Source organism: Heptranchias perlo, chromosome 5 (assembly GCF_035084215.1).
Source record: "Heptranchias perlo isolate sHepPer1 chromosome 5, sHepPer1.hap1, whole genome shotgun sequence".
Classification (NCBI taxonomy): domain Eukaryota; kingdom Metazoa; phylum Chordata; class Chondrichthyes; order Hexanchiformes; family Hexanchidae; genus Heptranchias; species Heptranchias perlo.
In genome coordinates, this window is record NC_090329.1 from 56,313,031 (window position 1) to 56,340,509 (window position 27,479).

At 41.9% G+C, this 27,479-nt stretch overlaps 1 protein-coding gene across 2 annotated transcripts in view; it reads right to left on the minus strand.

Annotated features, from left to right (window-relative positions):
• asxl2 (ASXL transcriptional regulator 2) overlaps positions 1 to 5,369 on the minus strand; it is a 211,020-nt gene extending 205,651 nt beyond the window's left edge. The window contains exon 1 of one of the 2 annotated variants that reach the window (XM_067984417.1): positions 5,130 to 5,369. In XM_067984417.1, the coding sequence (XP_067840518.1) occupies positions 5,130 to 5,186 (57 nt within the window). In that variant the 5' untranslated portion in view covers positions 5,187 to 5,369. The remainder of the gene's footprint in view (positions 1 to 5,129) is intronic. The other variant, XM_067984418.1, reaches the window with a different exon arrangement.
• Between the last annotated feature and the right edge of the window lie 22,110 nt (positions 5,370 to 27,479).

Here is a 27,479-nt window from a genome sequence, read left to right on the forward strand (position 1 = left end):
AGATTGTTCAAACATTTTTCACTCCCTCAGTCAAGAGGTTCTTCCAAACATTTGTTTTGAATTTACTTTTCACTACTTAAAATTTATATCCTACTCTCCTGACTTCATTTGAAGTAACATTCTGGGTTTACCTTACCATTGAATATTTTACATGCCTCCAGGAGATCTCCCCCTTGACTGCCCTTTTTTTTGAACGTACAGCTTGAGTTTCTCTAATCCTTCAACATAACTCTTGGGATAAGACTTGTTGCTCCTTTCCATACCCTCCCAAAGCTTATTTTTTATGTAGCGTAACAATATTTATTGAACAGAGTATTCTAAGTGTGGTCAGGTCAATACATTGTAAAGCCCATTATAACCTCTGGAGACTTGTATTTTTATTGTTCTGGTTATATATATTCCAGCTTTCTTTTTTTAAGAAAATTCCACTACCACCTTGTCCAGATATTGAAAGTAATGAATCGACCATCACTTCAATTTAACTCCCATTCAGTGTACACTTATGATGCACATTTTTCCAAACAATTTGCAATACTTCACATTTATCAGTGTTATTTGCCATTTGTCTTCCAATTGCTACTCAATATAAATCCATCAATACTCTACACCGTATAGTAATAAGGCTATTCCAGTATGAAGTATATGCATGGATAAGAATTTGGTTCAGAAATCTGTGTAAGAAAGTTGAAAACAAACCATAGATTTTGCTGCAGATCTGGTCAGAAACATCATACAAAGACCCTCTCCAAAGAAATGTTCTGAATGAACAAGCTGCCAACAAATACTCATTAGATTTGGACTTATTAGGGCTAATTTTACACACAGATAGAAAGGATGTGCACTTATTCCAGATGAAAGAACAACTGCAATAAAATTGGAGCATTAAATAGTTGTTATATATTTATTCTAGCAGATGCCATTGTGTCGTCAAAAGCCAAGTCACAATAAAAGCACGAATTCAAGTTCATTACAGCACTCATTAGTTCATTTTATTTTTGGTTGCTAAGAAAAATACTACCTTGATTCAAGCACAGTAACCAACAAATCAAAATGTTCATATTCTCACCCCAAATAAACCTCATCTAACTCTGACTCACTATCAAAATCTGCTCAGCTAATTGTACAGGCTGAAAAAAGTTACATTATATTCAACAGGTGTGAGAAAAAAATGGCAGCAAAACTTAGCGAATTTAAAACACGTTGTCGATACAAATATGCCAACATGTAAAGTGTCAAATACAGATTAACCAAGACTGATGATCTTACTGAAACTTAGTGAAAGTTGCTGCAGTTTTATAGTTAAAAATGGGGGTTTGACTCAAGGTCCATGGCCCAGTTGCCTTCACTGTTCACACATTAAAGAAATAAATACTAGTTGATCTATGCCATTGCTCTGACTTCACTCTTGCTTCGGGCTTATACAGCCACTGCTCCAGCTCCAGGACAACTTTGTACCCAAATACTTCAACATTCCCAGTCCTGGAGTCCTCAAGGAGGTGTTGCATAGAAACAGGCCATTTGGTCCAACTGGTCTATGTTGGCGTTTATGCTCCATACGAGCCTCGTCCTTCATCTAACCCTATCAGCATATCCTTCCATTCCTTTCTCCCTCATGTGTCCATCCAGCTTCCCTTAAATGCATCTATGCTATTCGCCTCAACTACTCCTTGTGGTAGCGCATTCCACATTCTTACCACTCTTTGGGTAAAGAAGTTTCTCCTGAATTCCCTATTGCATTTATTTGTGACTATCTTATATTTATGGCCCGCAGTTTTGGTCTCCCCCACTATTGGAAACATCTTCTCTACGCTTACTCATCAAACCCTTTCATTAACTTGAAGACCTCTATCAGGTCCCCCTCAGCCTTCTCTTTTCAAGAGCAAAGAGCCCAAGCCTGTTCAACCTTTCCTGATAGGTATAACCTCTCAGTTCTGGTTTTATCCTTGTGAATCTTTTTTGCACCTTCTCCAGTGCCCCTATCTCCTTTTTATGAATTGGAGATCAGAATTGTTCACAGTTCTCCAAGTCTGGTCTAACCAAGGTTCTATACAAGTTTAATATAACTTCCCTGCTTTTCAATTCTATCCCTCTAGAAATGAACCCCAATGCTTGGTTTGCTTTTTTTTAAATGGCCTTATTAACCTGCATCACTACTTTTAGTAATTTGTGTATCTGTATCCCTAGATCCCTTTGCTCCTCTACTCCATTTAGACTCTTACAATGCAAGCACTATGTGGCCTCCTTATTCTTCGTACCAAAATGCACCATCTCACACTTATCTATATTGAAATTAATTTGCCAATTACACACCCAGTCTACAAGTTTATTAATGTCTCCTTATATTTTGTCACATTCTTCGTCAGTATTAACGATATCCCCCCACCCAATTTGTTGTCATCTGCAAATTTTGAAATTGTGCTTCCAATTCCTGAGTCCAAATCGTTAATGTAAATTGGGAACAACAGTGGTCCCAGCACCGATCCCTGTGGAACACCACTTCCCACCTTTTGCCATCTAAGTAGCTACCCTGAACCCCCACTCTCTCTTCTGTTTTGTAGCCAGCTTGCTATCCATTCTGCTATTTGTCCCGACGCCATATGCTCTGACCTCAGTCATGAGTCTACGATGTGGCACCTTATCGAAGGCCTTTTGAAAATACAAATATATTACATCAACTATATTACCCCTGGCTACTCTTTCCATTACTTCTTCAAAGAATTTAATAAGGTTGGTCAAGCAAGACCTTCCCTTTTGAATTTCGTTGACTACACTTGATTATATTTTCGGTTTCTAAATGTTTTTCTATTACACCTTTGAATAAAGATTCCATTATCTTTCCGACCACCGACATGATGCTAACTGGTCTATAGTTCCCTAGACTTGTTCTATCTCCCTTTTTAAACATAGGATCAACATTAGCTGTCTGCCAGCCCTCTGGCACTATTCCCTTTTTCAATGAATTTTTATACATATGTAATAGTGCCTCTGCTATCTCCTCCCTAACTTATTTTAATATGCACAGATGCAATCCATCCAGAGGGGTTTTAGCCTGTCTAAGTTTGATTAGTTTATCAATTATCTCCTGCCTTTCTATCTTAAATTTCTTTATATCTTTTTTGATCTCTTCTAATGTCTTGTCCACCTTGTTAGTCTCTCTGGTAAATACTGAGGCAATGAAACTGTTCAATATTTCTGTCATTACCTGTGCGTTTACCTTGTGCATCCATACGTGGTCCTACCCCTATCCTGATATTTCTTTTGTTATTTATGTGTCTGTAGAATAGTTTACTATTTATTTTTATGTTCCTTGATAATTTAATTTTGTAGTTCCTCTTTGCTTCCCTCATTTTTTCATTTTACTTCTTTCCTAACCTCTTCATATTCCCTTTTGTCATCCTCTCCTTTATTATCTATGTACTTAGTGTATGCCTTTTTCTTTAATTTCAATTTTACCCTTATCTCTTTATTCATCCAGGGTGTTTCATTATTGGCTAGTTCGGAGACAGGGTGCCTGGCTGGGAGTCAAGCTGGAATTGTGATGTGATTGATTCAATCTGATTGCTGCAAAGGCACGACAACATTGCAACACCCTCCATAGGTACAACCACCTGGGGCAGATGAGGGGCAATATGTTCCCCCTCCCCAATTTTTTTTTAATATGTGTTATGTACCCCCAACTCCTTACACTTGGTTGCAACTCTGAGCAACATGGACTTACAATACTACAACAATGCAAATACACACTATATAGCTAAAATCGTGTATTGAAAATCTTCGGTCTGCATGCACTGTCAACTTTTTACCATTACGAATTCCTATGTCCACTTTTATAACAGAAGCTTCCTATGTAAACTTGTTATGCTGTAATTACACCCTCCTGCCAGTGGAGTTAGATAGATGTAATTATAGCATGACAAGTTTACATAGCCATCTATTATAGATGTGGACATAGGAATTCATAATGGGAATATAAAAATATGGACAGAATGTGTGATTTTAAAATGGGGACTGAAATACATCTGCACACCCTGGTCCAATTATACCCACGCTCTAACCCTGGAAGACTATAGTTGGTCTTAACTCCCCATGTGCAACAACAGGGAGATTGACTAATGTTATATAGAAGAGACTATTAACCCAAAAAATTACAGTGAAGATATGTTACACCCCAGATCTCAAAAAGTAATTCAAATAAGCACAGGCACTGACAGCAAGCAACAGAGACACTGAAAGGAACACATTCTGCACATCCTAATACCCGATGAGCACCCAGAGTGACTGGAGTGACATGCTACAATACCCGATGAGCACCCAGAGTGACTGGAGTGACATGCTACAATACCCGATGAGCACCCAGAGTGACTGGAGTGACATGCTACAATACCCGATGAGCACCCAGAGTGACTGGAGTGACATGCTATAATACCATGATGTCTGTTCCCCAGGTTACCTGTCAATTGTATCTTATGCTTTGTGACGTCATTAGGTGACAGTCTCTGTTCTGTTGCCCACTGACGTCAATAATAAAAGTGAAATTATTTCCTTGTGTGGGACAGGTCTCAGATCAGGATTACTGATTCAATCCAAAGACATCATAGATTTCAACCCACACATACACAATGTGTGTGTACACTCATCCAAAGCATGCACTCTATAAAAAGCTGCCCATTCTATAAGAAACTGTATGATTAATATTTTAAACTCAAATTTTCTTTTGCATTCCCCAAAACAGCATTATTTTTGCAACCTCACGAATAAAGGCCATGGAAAGCTCTCAACTGCCTGATCCATTAATCCGTTTGCTGGCTAACGTTTTATTTTGCACGACAGATAATGCAAAAGGTGATATATGTTTGAAAAAAAAAGGAACCGACGAACTTAAAACTGACAGCTCGAAACTAGGTACCTGTATCATTAGCCTAGGCTATCGCAGTCGGTTGATTTAAAAAAAATAACAACTTCCTGGCCTAGGGGAGGCCTTGACAGCAATTATTGCAGTAGTTTCTCTTGTGGTAGGTCATGAACTCGTACACACACCCACACTCGCAAACGCAGTCATACACAAAGTTTTTATTTTCTTTAAAAGCAGAAAAATATCTAACGTTGCAATTGGATTTTGGTGCTTTTACCGTTCGTGCTGCCTCCGCCCAGGTTCGTCCTTTCTTTTTCTTCTGTTTCTCCTTCATGTCGGAAACGCTGACAGTTGTTGAAGGTTACGGAGACTTTGCACAAGGGGGGGGGGGGGGGGGGGGAGAGAAAAAGAGCTGAGTAATGCAGCGCGAGCGCTGTGTTTTGTGCGTGAGTGACAGCCCAGGCTCTCACTGTGCAAACGCCGCTGCCGCTGCTGCCATATTGCTGCTGGGTTACTGTACAACACCCTCACATGATCCAGAGACCGCCCAGAGAGATAGACAGAGTGAGAACACGTCATGTACAGTAAGACAGGAAATAACATCACATACACACATCAATGGCACAAACAGGAGAATTACACCCATTGCAGCAGCGAATGCAGTATGCATAATGACCGCGCAGCAAGAACTGCATTTATTATCCTTTTTTTTAAAAAAAACAAAAGCACGACTGTGCTTGCTGGGTCCGTTTTAATCTTTGACGCTCCCTTCACATGATCCCTCAGGAGAGCTTCAGTGCGTCATATACAGTAAAACAGGAAGTAACCTCACAGGAATGACACTGCATGGAAAAACGAAGGAACAGGGAACGAGCTCCAAACTTTGCACCGGAGGAGCAACAACAGGGATAGATCTGCTGCTGCTGCTGCTGCTGGTGGTTGCAGATTTTTGACATTTTCACGCATATGCAATTCAAGCCCGAGGCAGTAGGAAAAACAGCTGAGCCTAATTGGGCGAGTCTGTAATCTTCCAACCCACGGAAATTATATCCCACTCTCACATTCTTCCACCCACTTCTGTTTAGGGGTATGGCAGCAAATTTAAAATTGCACACAATCCTGCCAGATGTACCCACCCACAACTTAATGTGTACTATTATGCATATTCTTTGAGGAATCTAGGGTCCCCAAAAAAAATCGTTTTATTTAAAATAGTGTATTCTGGTTAATTTTAGAACACCTACTTCACAATTAAGATTCTGAAGTCTGAGTCAAATTACGTGGCATTAGTCATTACAGTAACTTGCATTCACTGTGATAAGAGCAAAGGATACTTTTGTGCATGGGTGTAATATACTGTAGATACCATAAATATAAAACAAAATAATGTGGTTCTCCCATACCCTCTTTCCCTGTCTTTCTCCCTCTCTCCTTCCAACCCTTCACGCTCAGTCTATCTGTCTCCTCCATTTCCATTTCCTTGTCTTTAGGAATGACTTATACAGCTATCAACATTGGGGAAATATTAGCAGCAAGAGATTTCTAATCATGAAGACAGCTTGTAAACCGATAAACACATAGGGAGGAAACTGGTCCACGTTGTACTCATTTTCCAGGCATAAAACAAGGGGTAACAAGGACCAATTTTAAGGTGCAATGTCGCACGTCCGATTTGTGCCTTGGGTAAGGGCGCTGCCATATTGGTGAAGGCAGCTTCCAGGGCATTTGTGGCACCTGCCTGAAACAGGAGTTAGGCCCCTTGCATATGGAAATCAAGTGCCTAACGCATGTTTCAGGGCCCCTCCAGAAATTCAGCAGCGCAGAGCAGAGCAGGCAGCAGGCTTGCATTACCTGGTCCATAAAGGGACTGCTGGAGGTCGTGAACAAAAATGTGAGTTTAAAAAAATATTTACCTTGATGTGGAGCCAGGAGGACCAGAGCCAGGAGAAACAGGAGTACTCCTCCCAGCTCTACAGCACTACCGTGGGCCACTGCCGTCCCGCATTCGGCCCCCCTCCCGTTTTCCTCCCCCCAGGATAAGGGATCAGCCATTTAAGACTGAGAGGAGGAGGAATTTCTTCACTCAGAGGGTTGTGAATCTTTGGAATTCTCTGTCCCAGAGGGCTGTGGATGCTCAGTCGTTGAATAGATTCAAGGCTCAGATCGACAGATTTTTGGACTCGAGGGGAATCAAGGGGTATGGGAATCAGGCAGGAAAGTGAAGTTGAGGTCGAAGATCAGCCATGATCTTATTGAATGGCGGAGCCGGTTCGAGAGGCCTTACGGCCTACTCCTGCTCCTATTTCTTGTGTTCTTACATTCTAAAGGCCACTGCTGGCAAGGCGGACAGTGGAAATTGGATCCCAGCAAAAGGGAAAGCTGCCTCTGGAGGCGTGTCAGATTCTGCCAGCTCGCCACTATTATTACAATGAGGCCCGAGACCCCATTTCTGTCAAGCTTCTGGTTTGGGCACACACTGGAAGCGTGCCGTCAGTTAAACGCCCAAAAATGAGTCATAATGAATTTCTAGCCCATAGATTGTTGTTTATTTATCAGTCTGAGTAAAACATGTTACATTTTTAATTCAAATTGAGGTAGACTCACTTTAAATTTGACAGGCTTGGTCATTTTCTCTCTCTTTTTCTTCCTCACCGCTCATTATTTTTTCTCTCCACTTGACTTCCATCAGTTTGCCACTCCTGGAACATGAGACAAGATTAATTTGATGAACATGAGACAAGAAATTATTGTGGTGATGTCAGCAAATAAATGTATGGTTTCTTTAAATATTCTTAAAATAATGTCAGGATGCTGAATTTTGTACATGCCAAATTACATACTGCTATCAACACAGGTAATGATCTATACCAGTAGAATAACTTAGTTATTAATATATAATTAAAAATATCCACTGTAAAAGTATCACCAGTCCTCTTTTCACATGTATTACTCACACATCATGCATCATCAGACAGTATTCAGTTTTAATATAGGCTGTAGTATATGATTTGATAGCAATGATGGTTGGCACCTGTTGACAATTTTTTGGTGGGTGTGGGGACAAGGGATGGAATGGGTAGATGGACAAGACGAGAAAGTATCACTGAAAGTTTGATGACAGGAGTATTCTAATTAAGTTGTGTTGCTGGTATATAGCAGCGCGGTGTTCATATCTGTGTAAAATTTGACACGTACAAAACAAATTACTGTGCCATTAGCTATGAAAAAAGTAACTCAGTTTGAGACAGAAAACTTCTTATGCTAGTTTTTATATGCTTGCTATGGACCATAAACGTTTGTGTGTTGTCTTATTCTCTGTTGCAATGAGCAAAGCATCTTAGTCTGCTGTTTTGTGATAGGGTAATTCATAAATAGAATGTAGAAAATCAATAAATCTCATTGGGAAAATTTGTAGTAAAGGTTTTTGTAAACAACACAAAAAAATAGAAACACATATCCCCATCTCTCCCATTCAAAAATAAATATTGTCCCAAAAAGCAGGCAAGCAGCCATCCCTCATGGTCACAACCTGCTCCTGCTCTCAGTCCACTGCATGTCAACAGCTGATTTCATAGTCACCTAAGTGTATCCAGCACTGTAATTGGTTGAGACAAGAAAGACAAATTTTAATTTCACCAAAAACTTACATGGTAGCAAGTAACAACAAAAGCATGCAGTTAAATTACACAGAAAATTATCGAACGAGATTTGTTGATTTTCATTATTCCATTTATAAGTTTCTCCATCACAAAACAGGAGACCAAGATGCGTTGTTTGTTTGAACAGGACATATCCATATACAAATGCTTATATTCCATGGCAAGCGTATGCAAACTACCATGTGTTCAAAGTCATTAGGTACTCAATAATTGGTTGATTATTCAAACACTTGGTACTTTGCAAGGCTCCTTGCAAAATCTTTTTCCCATATACCTACTTGGTCCGTGGTGAACCAATGACCTGCCCTGAGCTCATTTGAAAAATACAATGATATTTTTTCAAGTTATAAATAAAAATTCTAAACTCATTCATAATTAAAGACACTATTTGATATCCTTCAACAGCAGTCCCTGAAAAACATTAAAAGTGCAGATTTTTCCCACGTTGGGTATCAACTGGCAGTAACTGGATGGGAAATCGACGGCTACGACCTCTTCTTTAATACAAAATTTCCCCTCTCACTGATGGAATTGTACCACAGATACCAAGTTAGATTGTCCCAGAATTAATCCTGGGCATACTTGCAAGATTAAATCATGGAATTGACACAAAGGGCTTGACTTAAATGTGGAGATGCCGGTGATGGACTGGGGTTGACAATTGTAAACAATTTTACAACACCAAGTTATAGTCCAGCAATTTTATTTTAAATTCACAAGCTTTTGGAGGCTTCCTCCTTCCTCAGGTGAACGTTTGTTTCCAACAAACGTTCACCTGAGGAAGGAGGAAGCCTCCGAAAGCTTGTGAATTTAAAATAAAATTGCTGGACTATAACTTGGTGTTGTAAAATTGTTTACAATTGACTTAAATGGTTATGATAGTTTTATGTTAGTAGATGACCACTACCAATGCTGCATATAATCCTGGCCTGAATAGAAAATTTTAAGCTCATGTAAGAAAACACTGGATACAACCTGTCAATGCTCCATATGATGAGGTGTCACAAAAGAGCTGATGCAATTCTGTTCTGTTCTGGATGTTGGGAGTAGTGTAAACAATAGGGTCACTTGTGTTTGCATGCTACAAGGAAGTCCTCAACATAAAGCCTATGTAATCCAATAAAGCAAAGTACTGTCATTAAGATGCTCAAAGATCATCACCCTTAAGAGTATGGCAATGGTCACATTTTTCCCCTAAGCAATACAAGGAATTGGCGATACTAGGCAAATACTTTAGAGTGGCCAGTTCTCAATCTTATCAAGTATTCACCATGATCCATTGTCGTATAACTGCTGAATTTGGCAGAATGTTACTATTTTGGAGACTAAGGCCCTGAAATTACCATCTAGATCAAAGGCGGAGAGTGGACAAATTGACCACCTGCTGCCGGAATTTGTGGCAGAACCCAGTTTTGTCAGGGTTCCACTCCAATGTTTCCACTCCAACCAGGTAGGAGAGATGTGGGAGGAAATTTATTCCATGCCCCTATGTCAAAGGGGTGTGTCGGGGAGGCACAGGGGACAATTTGACGGTAGATAAGCAATGGCGAACATTTGAAGATATATTTCATAATTCTCAATGAGTATGCGTTCCATTGGGGAATAAAAACTCCACGGGAAAAGTGATCCATCCATGGCTAACGAAAGAAGTTAAAGATAGTATTAGAATAAAAGAAGAAGCTTATAATGTTGCCAAGAAGAGTAGTAAGCCTGAGGATTGGGAGAGTTTTAGAAATCAGCAAAGGATGACTAAAAAATTGATAAAGAGGAAGAAATTAGAATATAAGAGTAAACTTGCAAGAAATATAAAAACAGATTGTAAGAGCTTCTACAAGTATGTAGCGAAAATAAACGTGGGTCCCTGAGACAGGAGAAATTATAATGGGGAATAAGGAAATGGCAGAGCATTAAACAAATATTTTGTATCTGTCTTCGCAGAAGAAGACACAAAAAAATACCAGAAATAGTAGGGTTAAGAAGGGTGGGGTGATGAGAGTGAGGAACTTAAAGTAATTAATATTAGTAAAGAAAAAGTAATGGAGAAATAAATGGGACTAAAAGCTGACAAATCCCCTGGACCTGATGGCCTACATCATAGGGTTCTAAAAGACATGGCTGCAGAGATAGTGGATGTATTGGTTGTGATCTTCCAAAATTCATTAGATTTTCTAGAATGGTCCCAGTGGATTAGAAGGTAGCAAATGTAACCACTATTCAAGAAAGGAGGGAGAGAGAAAACAGGGAACTACAGGCCAGTCAGCATGACATCAGTCATCGGGAAAATGCTGGAATCTATTATTCCAGGGCACTTAGAAAATCATAATATGATTAGGCAGAGTCAACATGGTTTTATGAAAGGGAAATCGTGTTTGACAAATCTATTCAAGTTTTTTGAGGCTGTAACTAGTAGGGTAGATAAAGGGGAACCAGTGGATGTAGTATATTTGAATTTTCAAAAGGCATTTGATTTGATCAGGTGCCACACAAAAGGTTGTTACACAAGATAAGGGCTCATGAGGTTGGAGGTAATATATTAGCATGGATTGAGGATTGGTTAACAGACAGAAAACAGAGAGTAGGGATAAACGGGTCATTTTCAGGTTGGCAGGCTGTGACTGGTAGGGTGCTGTAAGGATCACTGCTTGAGCCTCAGCTATTTACAATCTACATTAATGACTTGGATGAAGGGACCGAGTGTAATATATCCAAGTTTGCTGACGATACAATGCTAAGTGGGAAAGTAAGCTGTGAGGAGGACACAAACAGTCTGCAAAGGGTTAAGTGAGTGGGCAAGAAGGTGCCAGATGGAGTATAATGTGAGGAAATGCGAGGTTATTCACTTTGGTAGCAAGAATAGAAAAACAGAATATTTTTTAAATGGTGAGAAACTATTAAATGTTGAGGGGTTTTGGTGTCCTTGTGCATGAAACACAGAAAGTTAACATGCAGGTACAGCAAGCAATTAGGAAGGCTCACAGTATGTTGGCCTTTTTTGCAAGGGGATTGGAGTACAAGAGTAAGGAAGTCTTGCTGCAATTGTACAGGGCACTGGTGAGACCACACCTGGAGTACTGTGCACAGTTTTGGTCTCCTTACCTAAGGAAGAATATACTTGCCTTAGAGGCAGTGCAATGAAGGTTCACTAGATTGATTCCTGGGATGAGAGGGGTGTCCTAAGGGGAGAGATTGAGTAGAATGGGTCGATATTCTCTGGAGTTTAGAAGAATGAGAGGTGATCTCATTGGAGCATATAAGATTCTGAGAGGGCTTGACAGGGTAGATGCTGAAAGGCTGTTACCCCTGGCTGGAGGGTCTGGAACTAGGGGGCATGGTCTCAGGATAAGGGGTCAGACATTTAAGACAGAGATGAGGAGAAATTTCTTCACTCAGAGGGTTGTGAATCTTTGGCATTCTCTACCCCAGAGGGCTGTGGATGCTCAGTCGTTGAGTATGTTCAAAACTGAGATCGATAAATTTTTGGAATCTAAGGGAATCAAGGGATTATAGGGCTCAGGCAGGAAAGTGAAGTTGAGGTCGAAGATCAGCCATGATCTTATTGAATGGTGGAGCAGGCTTGAGGGGCCGTATGGTCTACTCCTGCTCCTATTTCTTATGTTCTTATGTTCTTATGATTTAACGTTGAGTATACCAGTCACCCTGTACACCAGTCACTGAAAGCAAACATGCAGGTGCAGCAAGCAGCTAGGAAGGCAAATGTTGGCCTTCATTGCAAGAGAATTTGAGTACAGGAGCAAGGGTGCATTACTGCAGTTATAAAGGGTCTTGGTGAGACCACACCTGGAGTATTGGGATTTATCTCAGAAAGGATATACTTGCCATAGAGGGAATACAGCGAAGGTTCACCAGACTGATTCCTGGGACGGCAGGACTGTCGTATGAGGAGAGATTGGGTCGACTCGGCCTGTATTCACTTGAGTTTAGAAGAATGAGAGGGGATCCCATTGAAACATATACAATTCTGACAGGGCTAGACAGACTGGATGCAGGGAGAATGTTTCCCCTGGCTGGGGGGTCCAGAACAAGGGGTCGCAGTCTCAGGATATGGGGTAGGACATTTAGGACTGAGACGAGGAGAAATTTCTTCACTCAGAGGGTGGTGAACCTGTGGAATCCTCCACCACAGAAGGCTGTGGAGGCCAAGTCACTGAATATGTTTAAAAAGATTTCTTGACACAAAAGGCATCAAGAGGTATGGGGAGAGAGTGGGAATATGGTATTGAAATAGAGGATCAGCCATGATCATATTGAATGGCGGAGCAGGCTCGAAGGGCAGAATGGCCTACTCCTGCTCCTATTTTCTATGTTTCTATGTATATCAGCGTTGCTTCTGGCAAACTTCAAAGGACCCAAATTGGCCTTAGACCCTTTTGGACCATCAGGCACCATCCAACTTTATTTCTTCCTATCAACCTCGAAGAACCTGTGTTGCCAATAGACACACAAGGAGTGTAATACCTAGTGGGGTGGTGCTTTTTGCCAAGCTGCCCTATTCTCCTCGCTACCACATGCTGATGTTCCTCCTCTTCTTTCATAAGGATAGCATCAAAAAATATGCCCATGGGGAATGCCATACCTACTCCAGAGTCGTTCTCAGTATGTGGGAGAGCCGTGTGGGGTGGGATGTCAAAAAATGTAGGGGCAGGGTGAGGCTGTGGGAGGATCTCCGTGAGCAAAACTTAAAAAAACAGGTTGAAAAATCATCTGAGAAGCCACGGGGCTTGGGCAGGCAGATTGTGAAAGCAGCCAAAAAGATCGAACAAAGAAGGGTCTCGCGCATTAATGGCGTTTAAGTGGTTTCCTCAATCTTTGTATTGCAATAACACTATAATAATGGTGTAAATGCTGAAGATAGCGAAGAAATTCAGGGCCATATTCTCTTTGGATTATCTCTCTTTGTAAAGTAAACATTTTCACTGTAGGTTATCTTTAAGCATGCAGCCCTAGTTATGATCAGATATTCAAAGCTGAAAGGAACTTTCACTAACTTGCTATTAGAAAAATAAGGCTGGATTTTTAAAAAGTGATGACACAAGCTACATATCTTATTTAGGATACATGATGAAAGAGAGGGTTTGAATATCTCAATATTTTCCATTATGGAATCTTTCAGATATTTCTTACAAAACAGCTCTAACAGTATACATATTCTCTTTGGATTATCTCTCTTTGTAAAGTAAACATTTTCACTGTAGGTTATCTTTAAGCATGCAGCCCTAGTTATGATCATATATTCAAAGCTGAAAGGAACTAAATAATGAAAAGAAAATCGAAAGCAAAATTGAATGGGGGATTTTAACCCTAATGGCCTGGTGGAAACTAAGCAGGTTGGCAGTTAAAATACTCCAGGTTACTTATTCACTGAAAAGCCGCCCCGATCCCGCCGTTGCCAATTTTAAGTCACGCTTCTGGACAGGTGGCTAAGGTGCCCACCCAAAGTCGGCGGGTTCCTAATTCAATGCAGACAAATGTGAGGTCATCCACTTTGGATCAAAAAAGGGTCGAACGGGGTACTTTCTAAATGGTAAAAAGTTAAAAACTGTGGATGTCCAAAGGGACTTAGGGGTTCAGGTACAGAGATCATTGAAGTGTCATGAACAGGTGCAGAAAATAATCAAGAAGGCTTATGGAATGCTGGCCTTTATATCTAGAGGACTAGAGTACAAGGGGGCAGAAGTTATGCTGCAGCTATACAAAACCCTGGTTAGACCGCACCTGGAGTACTGTGAGCAGTTCTGGGCACCGCACCTTCGGAAGGACATATTGGCCTTGGAGGGAGTGCATCGTAGGTTTACTAGAATGACACCCGGACTTCAAGGGTTAAGTTACAAGGAGAGATTACACAAATTGGGGTTGTATTCTCTAGAGTTTCGAAGGTTAAGGGGTGATCTGATCGAAGTTTATAGGATGTTAAGGGGAACAGATAGGGTGGATAGAGAGAAACTATTTCCGCTGGTTGGGGATTCTAGGAGTAGGGGGCACAGTCTAAAAATTAGAGCCAGACCTTTCAGGAGTGAGATTAGAAAACATTTCTACACACAAAGGGTGGTAGAAGTTTGGAACTCTCTTCCGCAAATGGCAATTGATACTAGCTCAATTGCTAAATTTAAATCTGAGATAGATAGCTTTTTGGCAACCAAAGGTATTAAGGGATATGGGCCAAAGGCAGGTATATGGAACTAGATCACAGATCAGCCATGATCTTATCAAATGGCGGAGCAGGCACGAGGGGCTGAATGGCCTACTCCTGTTCCTCTGTTCCTATGTTCGTACATCTGTTGATGTCATAAGGCCTTGACAGAGATTTTAACTTCAACCTGAGCTGGGAAGCCATCACAATTTTCCAGCCAGGTGAAGGCCAGTGTGAAGAGGATCGGAAGAGGCCTCCCAGGTAAGTTTTTTACTTTCCTTTGTGGGGCCAGGAGGAGCAGGAGTGCTCCTATGGGCCCTACAAGGAGAGTTTCGACCTCCCCTTCCCTGGACTCCCTCCTACCGCCCCCTTCCCAACCACAAGACCGCCTGTAAACCCCCTTCCCGCTAAAAATCCGCTGGCAGTTAAAATCCCCTTCCAGAGAACATGTAATCCTGTAAATGCTGTGAATAGAATCCCTTCTACTGTGAAAAAATCTTTAACTTACAAAATTTACAGTATCTTCTAGTATTAAAGCTTAGATCATGTGAAAGCTGCATAGTGTACGTCAGGCCAAGTTTACACTCAACAGCTTTCAATTTGAGGAATGTATTTGCAGTAGTGACACTTTGAGGAACAAATATTCCATTCCACAAAGAAATAATTGGTAATCAGTGTGATTACCATTTCTGCACTTTCCAAGTACTGAATTCCAGTGGCACCAAACTTCTTACTGTTGCAATATAATTACACACTCAAGTTATACATCCATTCTAGTTAGGGGTAGCAGAAAGTTTCAGATTATGATGTTTCCAGTGTGCTGTTTAGCACTCAATTACAGGAAAGTATAGATTCTGGCTCTCCCAGTAAAAGAGGTAAAAATGCTCATAAATTAAGAACTGCAGCCCCAAATGTACATGCCATTTCCAGTGCATCATTGGCTCTGGAATAGCAGCATAATTTCTTTTAGACGTGCCATTTCAGTCAGTTTCCACCCTGTAATTGCTGCATTGCCATTTTCAATTGGGTCCGGGGCCTTGCCATGATGTGCTATGATTTTACCTGAAGCTCATTGTAATAATTGACCAGTATATGAATGGCTAAAACCTGTGATTTGTGCTCCCAGTGCACCGAAGGTAGCAGAACTAAATAAAAGAGCGATACCTTTTGCCAGCATCAGCTAATACTGGCAGAGTGATTTATCTTGAAGCCTGCAGCCTGAAGAAACTTTGAAGAGCGATTATTTGATTTACTAGAGAGATTTTGGAGTATTATTCTCTTTGCATTGTGCCTGGAGAGAGCTGACCTTGCCTCTGACGGGAACCTGCGAGCCCATCGGGATATTTTCCTCCCACCCACAGTAAAAGGTTCTCAGTTAAAGATATGGATTGCCAAAGGGCATCTCCTTGTTCTCCATTTTAATGAAGGAAGAGAAGAAGCACTAAAGGATGGAGGAAAAAAGAGTGAAGCAACATTTGAGGAGGACATGTCTTACAAGATATTACCTCTCTCCCCCAAAGAATTTATAGGTCACTGACACATATCTTATGATGGTCTCAGGGAGGAACTCTGTGTGAGAAGAGTGCTTCACCATCGCTGTAGCAAACCTCTGCCAGCTTCTGCATGAGAACCTGCAGCTGAGATCATCTACTTGGGTGCCATGAAACAAAGCAACACTGGGACAAATGGCCATGTGGCAAGAGTGTGATATGAACCTGCACAATATACATGTAAGGGTAGATTTTTGTTGTCACTGCCTGAGTGGTAATCTGACAGGGCGGTTTGTCCGCTATTATACAACCCACCTGATTTTTATTCCAATGATTTTAATGGAATGAAAACCAGGTGGGTCCTAAAACTGCCCAGACAGCAAAGACGAAAATCTACCCCACGTGAAAAGAATCTCTTTAGGTCTTTCTGTGCTCCCTGTAACCACCAAGGTCAAATTCATGAAATATTACACTCCAAAAACACACTGTTGCTGTGCAACTTAATATGCAAAAAAGAGAAACTCTGGTAATCTTATTTTTTTCATATATTCACCGCAAAAAATTATATTCATTTTTTTAAAAGTTACATTTTTTTGAACTGAAATTGTGGTCAGAGAATTTTTTTCCTTCAAAACTTATTAATTATATGTTAAGTATTTTAATCTGTTGCAAATAAATATATTTCAAAAATAAGACCCAGTCACATTTAAGCTGAAGTGGCTGCGTAACATGGTTGCCATGGTACCAAGTGCTGGTTGTCGTGACTCAGTGGAGCACCAGCATGACTCATGAGGTTTTATTGTGGCACAAAACTAGTCTGTTGTTGATATTCAATGTTGTGTGGCTTGATTCTAATTGAAATGATAATGGAGACAGTGTTTTTAACAGGCACCATTGAAGACTTGCAGGGATATAAATTGGGCCGCATAGCGCCCGTTTCATAGGCACGAGGTGGCCTCGTAAGGAGCCAAAATGGTGTCCGGAATGCGCGCGCACTCTTCTAGTGTGACGCGCGCCGGACACCACCTTGATAAAGACGTTCGCGCACGCGCAGGTAATGAACACCGGCAGCATGTAAAGTAGGTAGAATGTGCGGTAGATCAGTGTGTAATGCTGATTTAGAGGGACAGATGTGATTTTGGAACTCAACGCTCAAGCTCTTAACCTTGCACAGCTGAACAGGTCATAAACAGCATCGAGGACCCCCCCACCAGCCTATTTAAAGGGATCATGCAAGAGTTACAGGATAGTTGCTGGATTATTGCTTCTGGCTGCTGATGCATTTGTACCTGTTTTTGGAGATCTCCCATACTTCATCATCTCAATCATCTCAGCCCCAGGACATTGCTGCAGAGTTCCTCAGGGCAGTGTCCTAGGCCCAACCATCTTCAGCTGCTTCATCAATGAACTTCCCTCCATCATAAGGTCAGAAATGGGATGTTCGCTGACGATTGCATGGTGTTCAGTTCCATTCGCAACCCCTCAGATAATGAAGCAGTCCGTGCCCGCATAAAGCAAGACCTGGACAACATCCAGGCTTGTGCTGATAAGTGGCAAGTAACATTTGCACCAGACAACTGCAAGGCAATGACCATCTCCAACAAGAAAAAGTCTAACCACCTGCCCTTGACATTCAATGGCATTACCATCGCTGAATCCCCCACCATCAACAGGAAAGTGTTTGGCATGAAAGAGAAAACTGAGCTTTTTGCAGTCAGCTTTAGAATGGAAGTTAATGTAGGAGTTATATTTGAGATCCAAGCAGATACAGAGGCCAGGAATGTTAAGAGATGCAGAAGGACTAAGTGTAGAGCTATCAAAGGTAAGAGGTGATAGCTGTTGGTTAGGCTTATGAGACACATGAAGAAACTGTGTCTTTGAAGAATTGAAAGGACAAAATTTTCATTGTTCATTGAACAGTATGGAGGAGATAATGATGTAGTGATCCAGCTATTGTACTGTGAGAGGACTGGAGGTTGTGCATACCCAGGGCATTGAGTTAAAGTTCCAGTGGTGTATAACAGAGGCAAAAATATCACTAATGAAATAACCATGACAAAACTTAAAACTGTGATCATATATGAAGTCAGAGCTTTCAAGGTGATAGATAATTGAGAGGCAACAATAACTTCCATGATTTTAGAAGTGCAAATGTGTGGACAGTAGGCTAATAGTGGGAAAGGGAAGATGGATAAACGTTTTTAAAGATAGGAAAAGGAAAGATTAACTGGGATGTGAAGAGATTGAAGAGACAGCATAAGACAGGGGTAAGTTTAGAGAACAGAGCAAGGCAATTGGGAGAGGTTCTTTGCCAAGATAATTGAGATACATCAAGATAATTGAGGTTAGAGTTAGCGGAGAAAATTATCCAAAAAGTTATTTTTCTCTTTGGGAGAACTAGCAGCTGCTCCATCAAGACAGAAAAAGTGTGGAAAGGAAGATTTCTTTAAGCATCTCCAACAGTGGATTTACAAATGTTACAAGCAGGGATAAAGTTGGTTTGAGTTGATAAAAGAAAAATCCAGAGGGCCGATTTTCCTCCTCCCTCTCCACCTGGGCACAAGTCAGGTGGAGTGCGCCCTGAATGTACTCTGCCTGATCTGTCCTGAACCCACCCATTTTTGCAGCTGCAGATCAATTAAGTAAGTCCAATGTACCTCAGATGCTGGCCTATTCCTTGGTGTGGCTGGAAACAGGGGCAGAAAACATGCCACTGCTGCCGGCTCAAGACTGCTGGTTATGGGTCATTCTGGCTGTTGTCTAAGGAGGTGGTGTCAGGTATCAGCAAAAAAAATGGTACCATCCTTTATTCTGGCACCATATTTATGCTGCCGATCTCTTTTCAGATCTTCCCAACCAAGTGGAACTGGGCACAGAGCCTTAGGCTCAGTTGTTCTGGGCGTAGCTCCAATACAACATCAAAATAAGTGGGAGATCCCGTTACACCTTTCCTGTCTTGTTCGCAAAGCGAGTGGAAACCTGTCATCATCGTTCTTTCCATCCCTTTCCACCTGGGAACTGAGCATTCCCCAAGTTTAAAGCAGGGAAAAATCAGGCATCATGTGAAATAGGCAAATTTTTTAAGAGAAGCAGTAGAGCAGCAGGTATGATTGAACCAAAATGCTGTACTAGATCTGAGGGAAGGGAAAAATTCAGATAGAGTAATGTCAGTTACATTACTAGATCGATCAGAAGAGGAAAGCAGCAAAGAATTCTTGAAGGCCATTCCAGTTGGCTGACTTATAAATGTAAATTTTGAAGATTTCCCTTGTTGATTGAGGCTCCATGCCAGGAAAGAAGTCTGTCAAAATTTACCAGTAGTGTCAAACTAGATGGGATTAGTTTACAGTATGTAATTTGTTGCAGGATATTCTTGAGTTAGTCAGAGGATTCCGGTATTGAGGAAGCAGAATCAGAATTCGGAATGAGGAAAGGTCAAAGAGATTAGCTGAATTAACAGATCAATCAGGGTCACAGGATATTGAAAGGAATAGACACTGCAGGTATGGTTCTGAGTGTGTCAGAGACTGCAGTGGGTTGTGAATCTGCAGGTTCTGCTTACATATTTTTTATGATGTCAGTGGAGAGAAGAAAAAGCAAGAATAATGCTCTTCTACCTTTGTAACATGAGAGAAAGCTGGCATGGAAAAAGTTAGGCAAAGAGCTGAGAAGCCAAAATGGTGAAAGCTGAAGAAAAGGTAACATTCAAAAAATGCTTAAGATTAAGAGAAACGGGGAGGTAGTAAAGACAGTTCAAAAACAAAGTCTGGCAATCTTCCTAGAATTCCTAGCACAGTCTGTGAGAGGTAACATTTATAGTACCGAAGATGATCTGTCTCTTATTACCTGTCAAAATATCTCCATTTCCTTCTGCAGGGCTATTGTGCGATTCAAATTTCCAACTGAAATTTACATGCACCATAATTTAAAATGAGTCACATGCTTCTGTACAAATTTATTCTGCTCATTTCCCATTCAAGTGGTACATGCCTCTGAAATTGCAAATCATCTCTGAAAAACATTAAAGGACTGGACAGAAAGTTGATTAATAAAAACAGAAAATGCTAGAAATGCTCAGCAAGTCAGGCAGCATCTGTGGAGAAAGCAGGAAAGTTAACGTTTCAGGTCAATGACCTTTTGTCAGAACTAGAAGAAGTTAAAGATTTAACAGTTTTTAAGCAAGTACAGAGCCAGGGAAAGCGGGGGTGGGGGTAGGAAGGGGAGGGGAGGAAAGAACAAAGGAGAAGGTCTGTGATCGGGTGGAGAGCAGGAGTGATTAAATGACAATAGGGATGATGTGCAAGCTAAGGAGGGTGGTAATGGGACAAGTAAAGAAACAAAAGATGGTTTAGAAGAGCTGTAAATGGCAACGGTAGAAGTTGACTAAATACTCTTTTTGGAATATGGCAAATTTTTAATACTGTTTTTTTAACCTTAATTAATTGATGGAATTTATAAGCACACTGTCATTGTAAGGAGATATCATTTAAAGAGTGTTTTTCTTGGATTTCTCAAAAGAACAACCAGAAACAATGAGTTAACTGCGGTAACATCTGTTTCTATGCTGTTCTTCCTAATGACCCTGTGGTAAGAACAATTAAATAGATGAAACAAAAAAATTACATTACTGTAGCATGGAAATTTAATGTACCACTGCTCCCACCTATTAAAACAAGCAAGTTCTTAAAGCAGTGAAAGTTTTTGATGTTTAGTAGATGAGCAGTAGATCAATGTTGAGTATCTCTGTGTACGGTAAACGTTCTGCTGTTAAAGCTTGACCTTTCTCACTTTTTGGTTGAGTTGGCCTGTACATTTGTTCCACACAATGCGAACTTGTTGATTCAAGTGCTGACAATCTGTTTTAATGATACAGATAGATTTGACACAGTTTGAGCATTCCTAATAGCATGTTATTAAGTCAGTTTTCTGGCTACATTGAAATAATTATGTTGTATAACAATGAGATAAGCCTGCATATTTTTTCCTTCCCAAGTGCACAGTATTGCTTCCAGTGGGTTAGCGAATTATTGAGGAACCGAGGTGAAGGGCCAAGGCCTTTTGTGCAGGACATCATCTGAAAGGAACAGGAGAGAAGATGAGGTGAATCAATGAGCAGCAGAAGTAAAATATCCCAAAGTGATAAATTTTTGCCCTGAAATTTCAAAGTAGTCCTAGTGGTTGACACAAAACTTATTCCAAAATTAAGTGTAATGTTATTACGAGTTGAGTTCCAAAAGGAGTCAGTACGTGGACCCCTATTGTTTCTTCTTTACATAAATGACCTGGATAGCCAACTGTAAACTGGTCAAATCTGATGTTGACACAAAAATAGTGACAGTATTAGAGGCAAAGGAAGCAGCCTTGAGATGCTTTAGACAGAAGAGATCCTTATCTATCTAAATTCCCAAATTCTGCCACATCTTAAACTAATCATGGTCACCGAAGATGATAATTATAGATTCTGTCAAAAATTAATTTAGATTTGATTTCAGTTTTTCTTTGCTTTATGTTACATTTTTCTCATATAAAATTTTTGGCACCCCTTAGAAACAGTGGAAGGTTTCTCCAGAAAAACTCCAGAATCATTCAACTCATAACTCAATATCTTTTAACTAATGTCACAATATTTCATTTGCGGTTACTGATAGAAAAGGATTAAAACATAAAAGGAGTTACATTAGTACATGGAATTGTTAAATCACAGCGGCATCACCTCTGGTAAACCTCCTAACCTCCTTGATTTCTCTGATGATATCACTGATGAAGTAAATAGTGGTACTCCCTCTGATAATGGTTTAATTTGACTGTCAGGAAGATCTGGCATATGAAAATCTTCGAATTAATTGGCAGAGGAACCTATGGTAGAACATAAGACTGAATAGGAGACTGGTTAAAAATATGAAATGGAAGCGCCTCGAAGTGTAATGTCAGACTAGTGGGGCGGGGTGGTGGGGGGTGTTCCACAGAGGTCAAAGATTGGACCGCTATTGTTTCGAACATACATAAATGACTCTACGTTACAAAGCTAACTGTAAACTAATCAGATTTAAAGATGACACATAAATAAGGAGAATTCAGGGGGGAATTCAGCAAAAGGATATATGCAAATGAGCAGCAAAATGGCAAATTAAATTTAGTAACAGTAAATGCAAAATGTAATACATTGGTCAAAAAAATGTGGGAGATCAGTATATAATGAACGTAACTAAATTAGGAAGGGACCTGAGAGTAATAGCAGAAATGCCAATGTCATGGCCTGGCATATTCCTCACTCTACCATTACCAACAAGCCAGGGGATCAACCCTGGTTCAATGAGGAGTGTAGAAGAGCATGCCAGGAGCAGCACCAGGCGTACCTAAAAATGAGGTGCCAACCTGGTGAAGCGGCATCTCAGGACTACATGCATGCTAAACAGCAGAAGCAACATGCTATAGACAGGGCTAAGCGATTCCACAACCAACGGATCAGATCAAAGCTCTGCAGTCCTGTCACATCCAGTCGTGAATGGTGGTGGACAATTAAACAACTAACGGGAGGAGGAGACTCTGTAAACATCCCCATCCTCAATGATGGCGGAGTCCAGCACGTGAGTGCAAAAGACAAGGCTGAAGCGTTTGCAACCATCTTCAGCCAGAAGCGCCGAGTGGATGATCCATCTCGGCCTCCTCCCGATATCCCCACCATCACAGAAGCCAGTCTTCAGCCAATTCGATTCACTCCACATGATATCAAGAAACGGCTGAGTGCACTGGATACAGCAAAGGCTATGGGCCCCGACAACATCCTGGCTGTAGTACTGAAGACTTGTGCTCCAGAACTATCTGCGCCTCTAGCCAAGCTGTTCCAGTACAGCTACAACACTGGCATCTACCCGACAATGTGGAAAATTGCCCAGGTATGTCTTGTCCACAAAAAGCAGGACAAATCCAATCTGGCTAATTACCACCCCATCAGTCTACTCTCAATCATCAGCAAAGTGATGGAAGGTGTCGTCGACAGTGCTATCAAGCGGCACTTACTCATCAATAACCTGCTCACCGATGCTCAGTTTGGGTTCCACCAGGACCACTCAGCTCCAGACCTCATTACAGCCTTGGTCCAAACATGGACGAAAGAGCTGAATTCCAGAGGTGAGGTGAGAGTGACTGCCCTTGACATCAAGGCAGCACTTGCCGGAGTGTGGCACCAAGGAGTCCTAGTAAAATTGAAGTCAATGGGAATCAGGGGGAAAACTCTCCAGTGGCTGGAGTCATACCTAGCACAAAGGAAGATGGTTGTGGTTGTTGGAGGCCAAACATCTCAGCCCCAGGACATTGCTGCAGGAGTTCCTCAGGGCAGTGTCCTCGGCCCAACCATCTTCAGCTGCTTCATCAATGACCTTCCCTCCATCATAAGGTCAGAAATGGGATGTTCGCTGATGATTGCACAGTGTTCAGTTCCATTCGCAACTCCTCAGATAATGAAGCAGTCCGAGCCCACATGCAGCAAGACCTGGACAACACCCAGGCTTGGGCTGATAAGTGGCAAGTAACATTCGGGCCAGACAAGTGCCAGCCAATGACCATTTCCAACAAGAGAGAGTCTAACCACCTCCCCTTGACATTCAACGGCATTACCATCGCCGAATCCCCCACCATCAACATCCTGGGGGTCACCATTGACCAGAAACTTAACTGGACCAGCCATATAAATACTGTGGCTGCAAGAGCAGGTCAGAGGCTGGGTATTCTGCAGCGAGTGACTCACCTCATGACTCCCCAAAGCCTTTCCACCATCTACAAGGCACAAGTCAGGAGTGTGATGGAATACTCTCCACTTGCCTGGATGAGTGCAGCTCCAACAACACTCAAGAAGCTCGACATCATCCAGGACAAAGCAGCCCACTTGATTGGCACTCCATCCACCACCCTAAACATTCACTCCCTTCACCACCGGCGCACAGTGGCTGCAGTGTGTACCATCCACAGGATGCACTTCAGCAACTCTCCAAGGCTTCTTTGACAGCACCTCCCAAACCTGCGACCTCTACCACCTAGAAGGACAAGGGCAGCAGGTACATGGGAACAACACCACCTCCACGTTCCCCTCCAAGTCACACACCATCTCGACTTGGAAATATATTGCCGTTCCTTCGTCGTCGCTGGGTCAAAATCCTGGAACTTCCTTCCTAACAGCACTGCGGGAGAACCTTCACCACACGGACTGCAGCGGTTCAAGAAGGCGGCTCACCACCACCTTCTCAAGGGCAATTAGAGATGGGCAATAAATGCCAGCCTCGCCAGCGACACCCACATCCCATGAACGAATAAAAAAAAATGGGCAGAATTGTCCTCCCATTGGCAGGTTAGTAGCAGAGTGGGAATATTACATGCTTATGTCAATCCGCCACTAGCGTACTGCAATTTCCTCCCAGGGCTCTCAATTGCTCTGCAGAGCAGGTTTGGGGATTGGAGCAGGAATACTGCTCCTGATAGATTTATTGCCACTGAGGAGGGAAATATGGTTCTCGTTTAGTCTTTAAAAGGCTGAAGCCAGTTAAAGGGGAGGGCAGAAGCTGCAAGGGCCTGCAAATTCTCACGTGCATCTCTTGAGGTGTTGCTAGCTGAAATAAGAACTGGAAGAGGTAAACTGCTAGGCACTGGAGGGAGGTGGCAACTTGCATCACCCAAGAACTGCCTCACAGTGCAGGAAGAGTTAGCCTAAACACTACATTTGCACAGGGGTTCCATGACCTGATTGGGACTATTTAGTCTATAATGACATCTACCAGTAGCACGTCTGGGCCTGTGCCCAGGACCGGTGGCTGCAAAGATGTCACCATCTCTCCAGAGAATAGCATTGAGCCTGATGCCTTAAGGACACCTCCAACACCAACAGATGCAGGACCCTCAACCGGCACCCCTTGCTACTGCAAGAGAAAGCTTGCTGGAAGCCCATCCTTCTGGGACAGCTGCTTTCCTGAGATGAGAGTCACCACAGGCCTTTAAGGCTGCAGGGGGACTACCCTCACCACCCATCACTCAACTTCATCTTAGTCAGGAAGCACCTCATAGGACATAGAAATTCATAGAAGAAGACCAAGGGATCTCAGGGTACTGATAAACAAATCACTAAAAGTAGCACTGCAGGTTAATAAGGCCATAAAAAAAGCAAACCAAGCACTGGGGTTCATTTCTAGAGGGATAGAATTAAAAAGGAGAAGAATTATGTTAAACTTGCAAAGAACCTTGGTTAGACCACCCTTGAAGTACTGTGAACAGTTCTGGTCTCAATATTATAAAAAGGATATAGAGGCACTGAAGAAGGTGCAACAAAGGTTTACAAGAATGATCCCAGAACCAAGAGGTTATACCTATTCGGAAAGATTGAACAGGCTGGGGTTCTTTTCTGTAGAAAAGAGAAGGCTGTGGGGTGACATGATAGAGGTCTTTAAGATTACGAAAGGGTTTAATGTAGAGAAGATGATTCCATTTATGGGGGAGACTAAAACTAGGGGCCATAAATATAAGATAGTCACTAATAAATCCAATAGGGGACTCAGGAGAAACTTCTTTACCTAGACAGTGGTTAGAATGTGGAACTCACTACTACAAGGAGTAGTTGAGGCAAATAACATAGATGCCTTTAAGGGGAAGCTGGATAAAGACATGAGGGAGAAAGGAATATAAGGTTGTGCTGATAGAGTTAGGTGAAATAGGGTGGTAGGAGTCTTATGTGAAGCATAAACACTGCAATGGTCCAGTTGGGCCGAATGGCCTGTTTCTGTGCAGTACATTCTACGTAATTCTATGTAACACAGAAACAGGCCATTTTCAGGCGAACATCCCTTTCCTCTTCAAAGTCCTTGAACGTGTTGTTGCCTTCCAAATCCATGTTTGAACCTCTCCAATCAGGTTTCTGCCCCTGTCACAGCAGTGAAACGGCCCTAATCAAAATCACAAATGGCATCCTACAAAATCACAAATGGCATCCATGTGGTGCAATATCCCTTCTCATCCTTTTCGACCTGTCTGCAGCCTTTAACATGGCTGGCCATACCATCCTCCTTCAACACTTCTCCTCCGTTGTCCAGCTGAGAGGAACTGCTCTTGTCCGGTTCTATTCTTATCTATCCTGGAGTCCCCCAAGGATTTATCCTTGGCCCCCTCCTATTTCTCATCTACATGCTGCCCCTCAGTGACATCATCTGAAAACACAGTGTCACATTCCACATGTACGCTGATGACACCCACCTCTCTCGACCCCTCCACTGCATCTGATTTGTCACACTGCTTGTCCAACATCCAGTACTGGATGAGCAGAAATTTCCTCCAACTAAATATTGGGAAGACGGAAGCCATTGCCTTCGGTTCCCGCCACGAACTCCGTTCCCTAGCCCTCAACTCCATCCCCTCCCTGGTCACTGTCTGAGACTAAACCAGACTGTTTGCAACCTTGGCGTCCTATTTGACCCTGAACTGATCTTCCGACCTCATATACTCTCCAAGATCGCCTACTTCCACCTCCATAATATTGCCAGTCTCGGCCCCTGCCTCAGCTCATCTGCTGCTGAAAACCTTATCCATGCTTTTGCTACCTCTAGACTCGACTATTCCAATGCTCTCCTGGCCGGTCTCCCATCTTCCACCCTCCATAAACTTCATTTCATCAAAAACTCTGCTTCCCTTATCCTAACTCACACCAAGTCTCGTTCACCCATCACTCCTGTGCTCACCGACCGGCATAGGCTCCCAGTCCAGCAAAACCTCGAATTTAAAATTCTCATCCTTGTGTTCAAATCCCTCCATGGCCTCACCCCTCCCTATCTCTGTAACCTTCTCCAGCCCTGTAATCCTCCGAGATCTCCGCGTTCCTCTAATTCTGGCCTCTTGTGCATCCCCGATTTCTGTTGCCCCACCATTGGCGGCCGTGCCTTCAGATGTCTAGGCCTTAAGCTATGGAATTCCCTCCCTAAACCTCTCCGCCTCTCTCTTCTCCTTAAAACCTACCTCTTTGACCAAGATTTTTTTCACCAGCCCTAATAAGTGGCTCGGTGTCAAATTTTCTCTAATAATGTTCCTGTGAAGCACTTTGGGACATTTTATTACGTTGAAGGCATTGCGTAAATGCAAATTGTTGTTATTTATCCTCGCCAGTCTATATCAACGTTTACTTTCCACGCGAGTAACTATTTCTAATCGCATTTACTCACCCTTTTCCCATATCTCTTCAATCCCTTTTCCTTTATCCATCTTTATCCATCTATCCAATAACAACAACTTGCATTTAACGTAGTAAAATGTTGCAAGGCACTTCACAGGAGCGATTATCAAACAAAATTTGACACCAA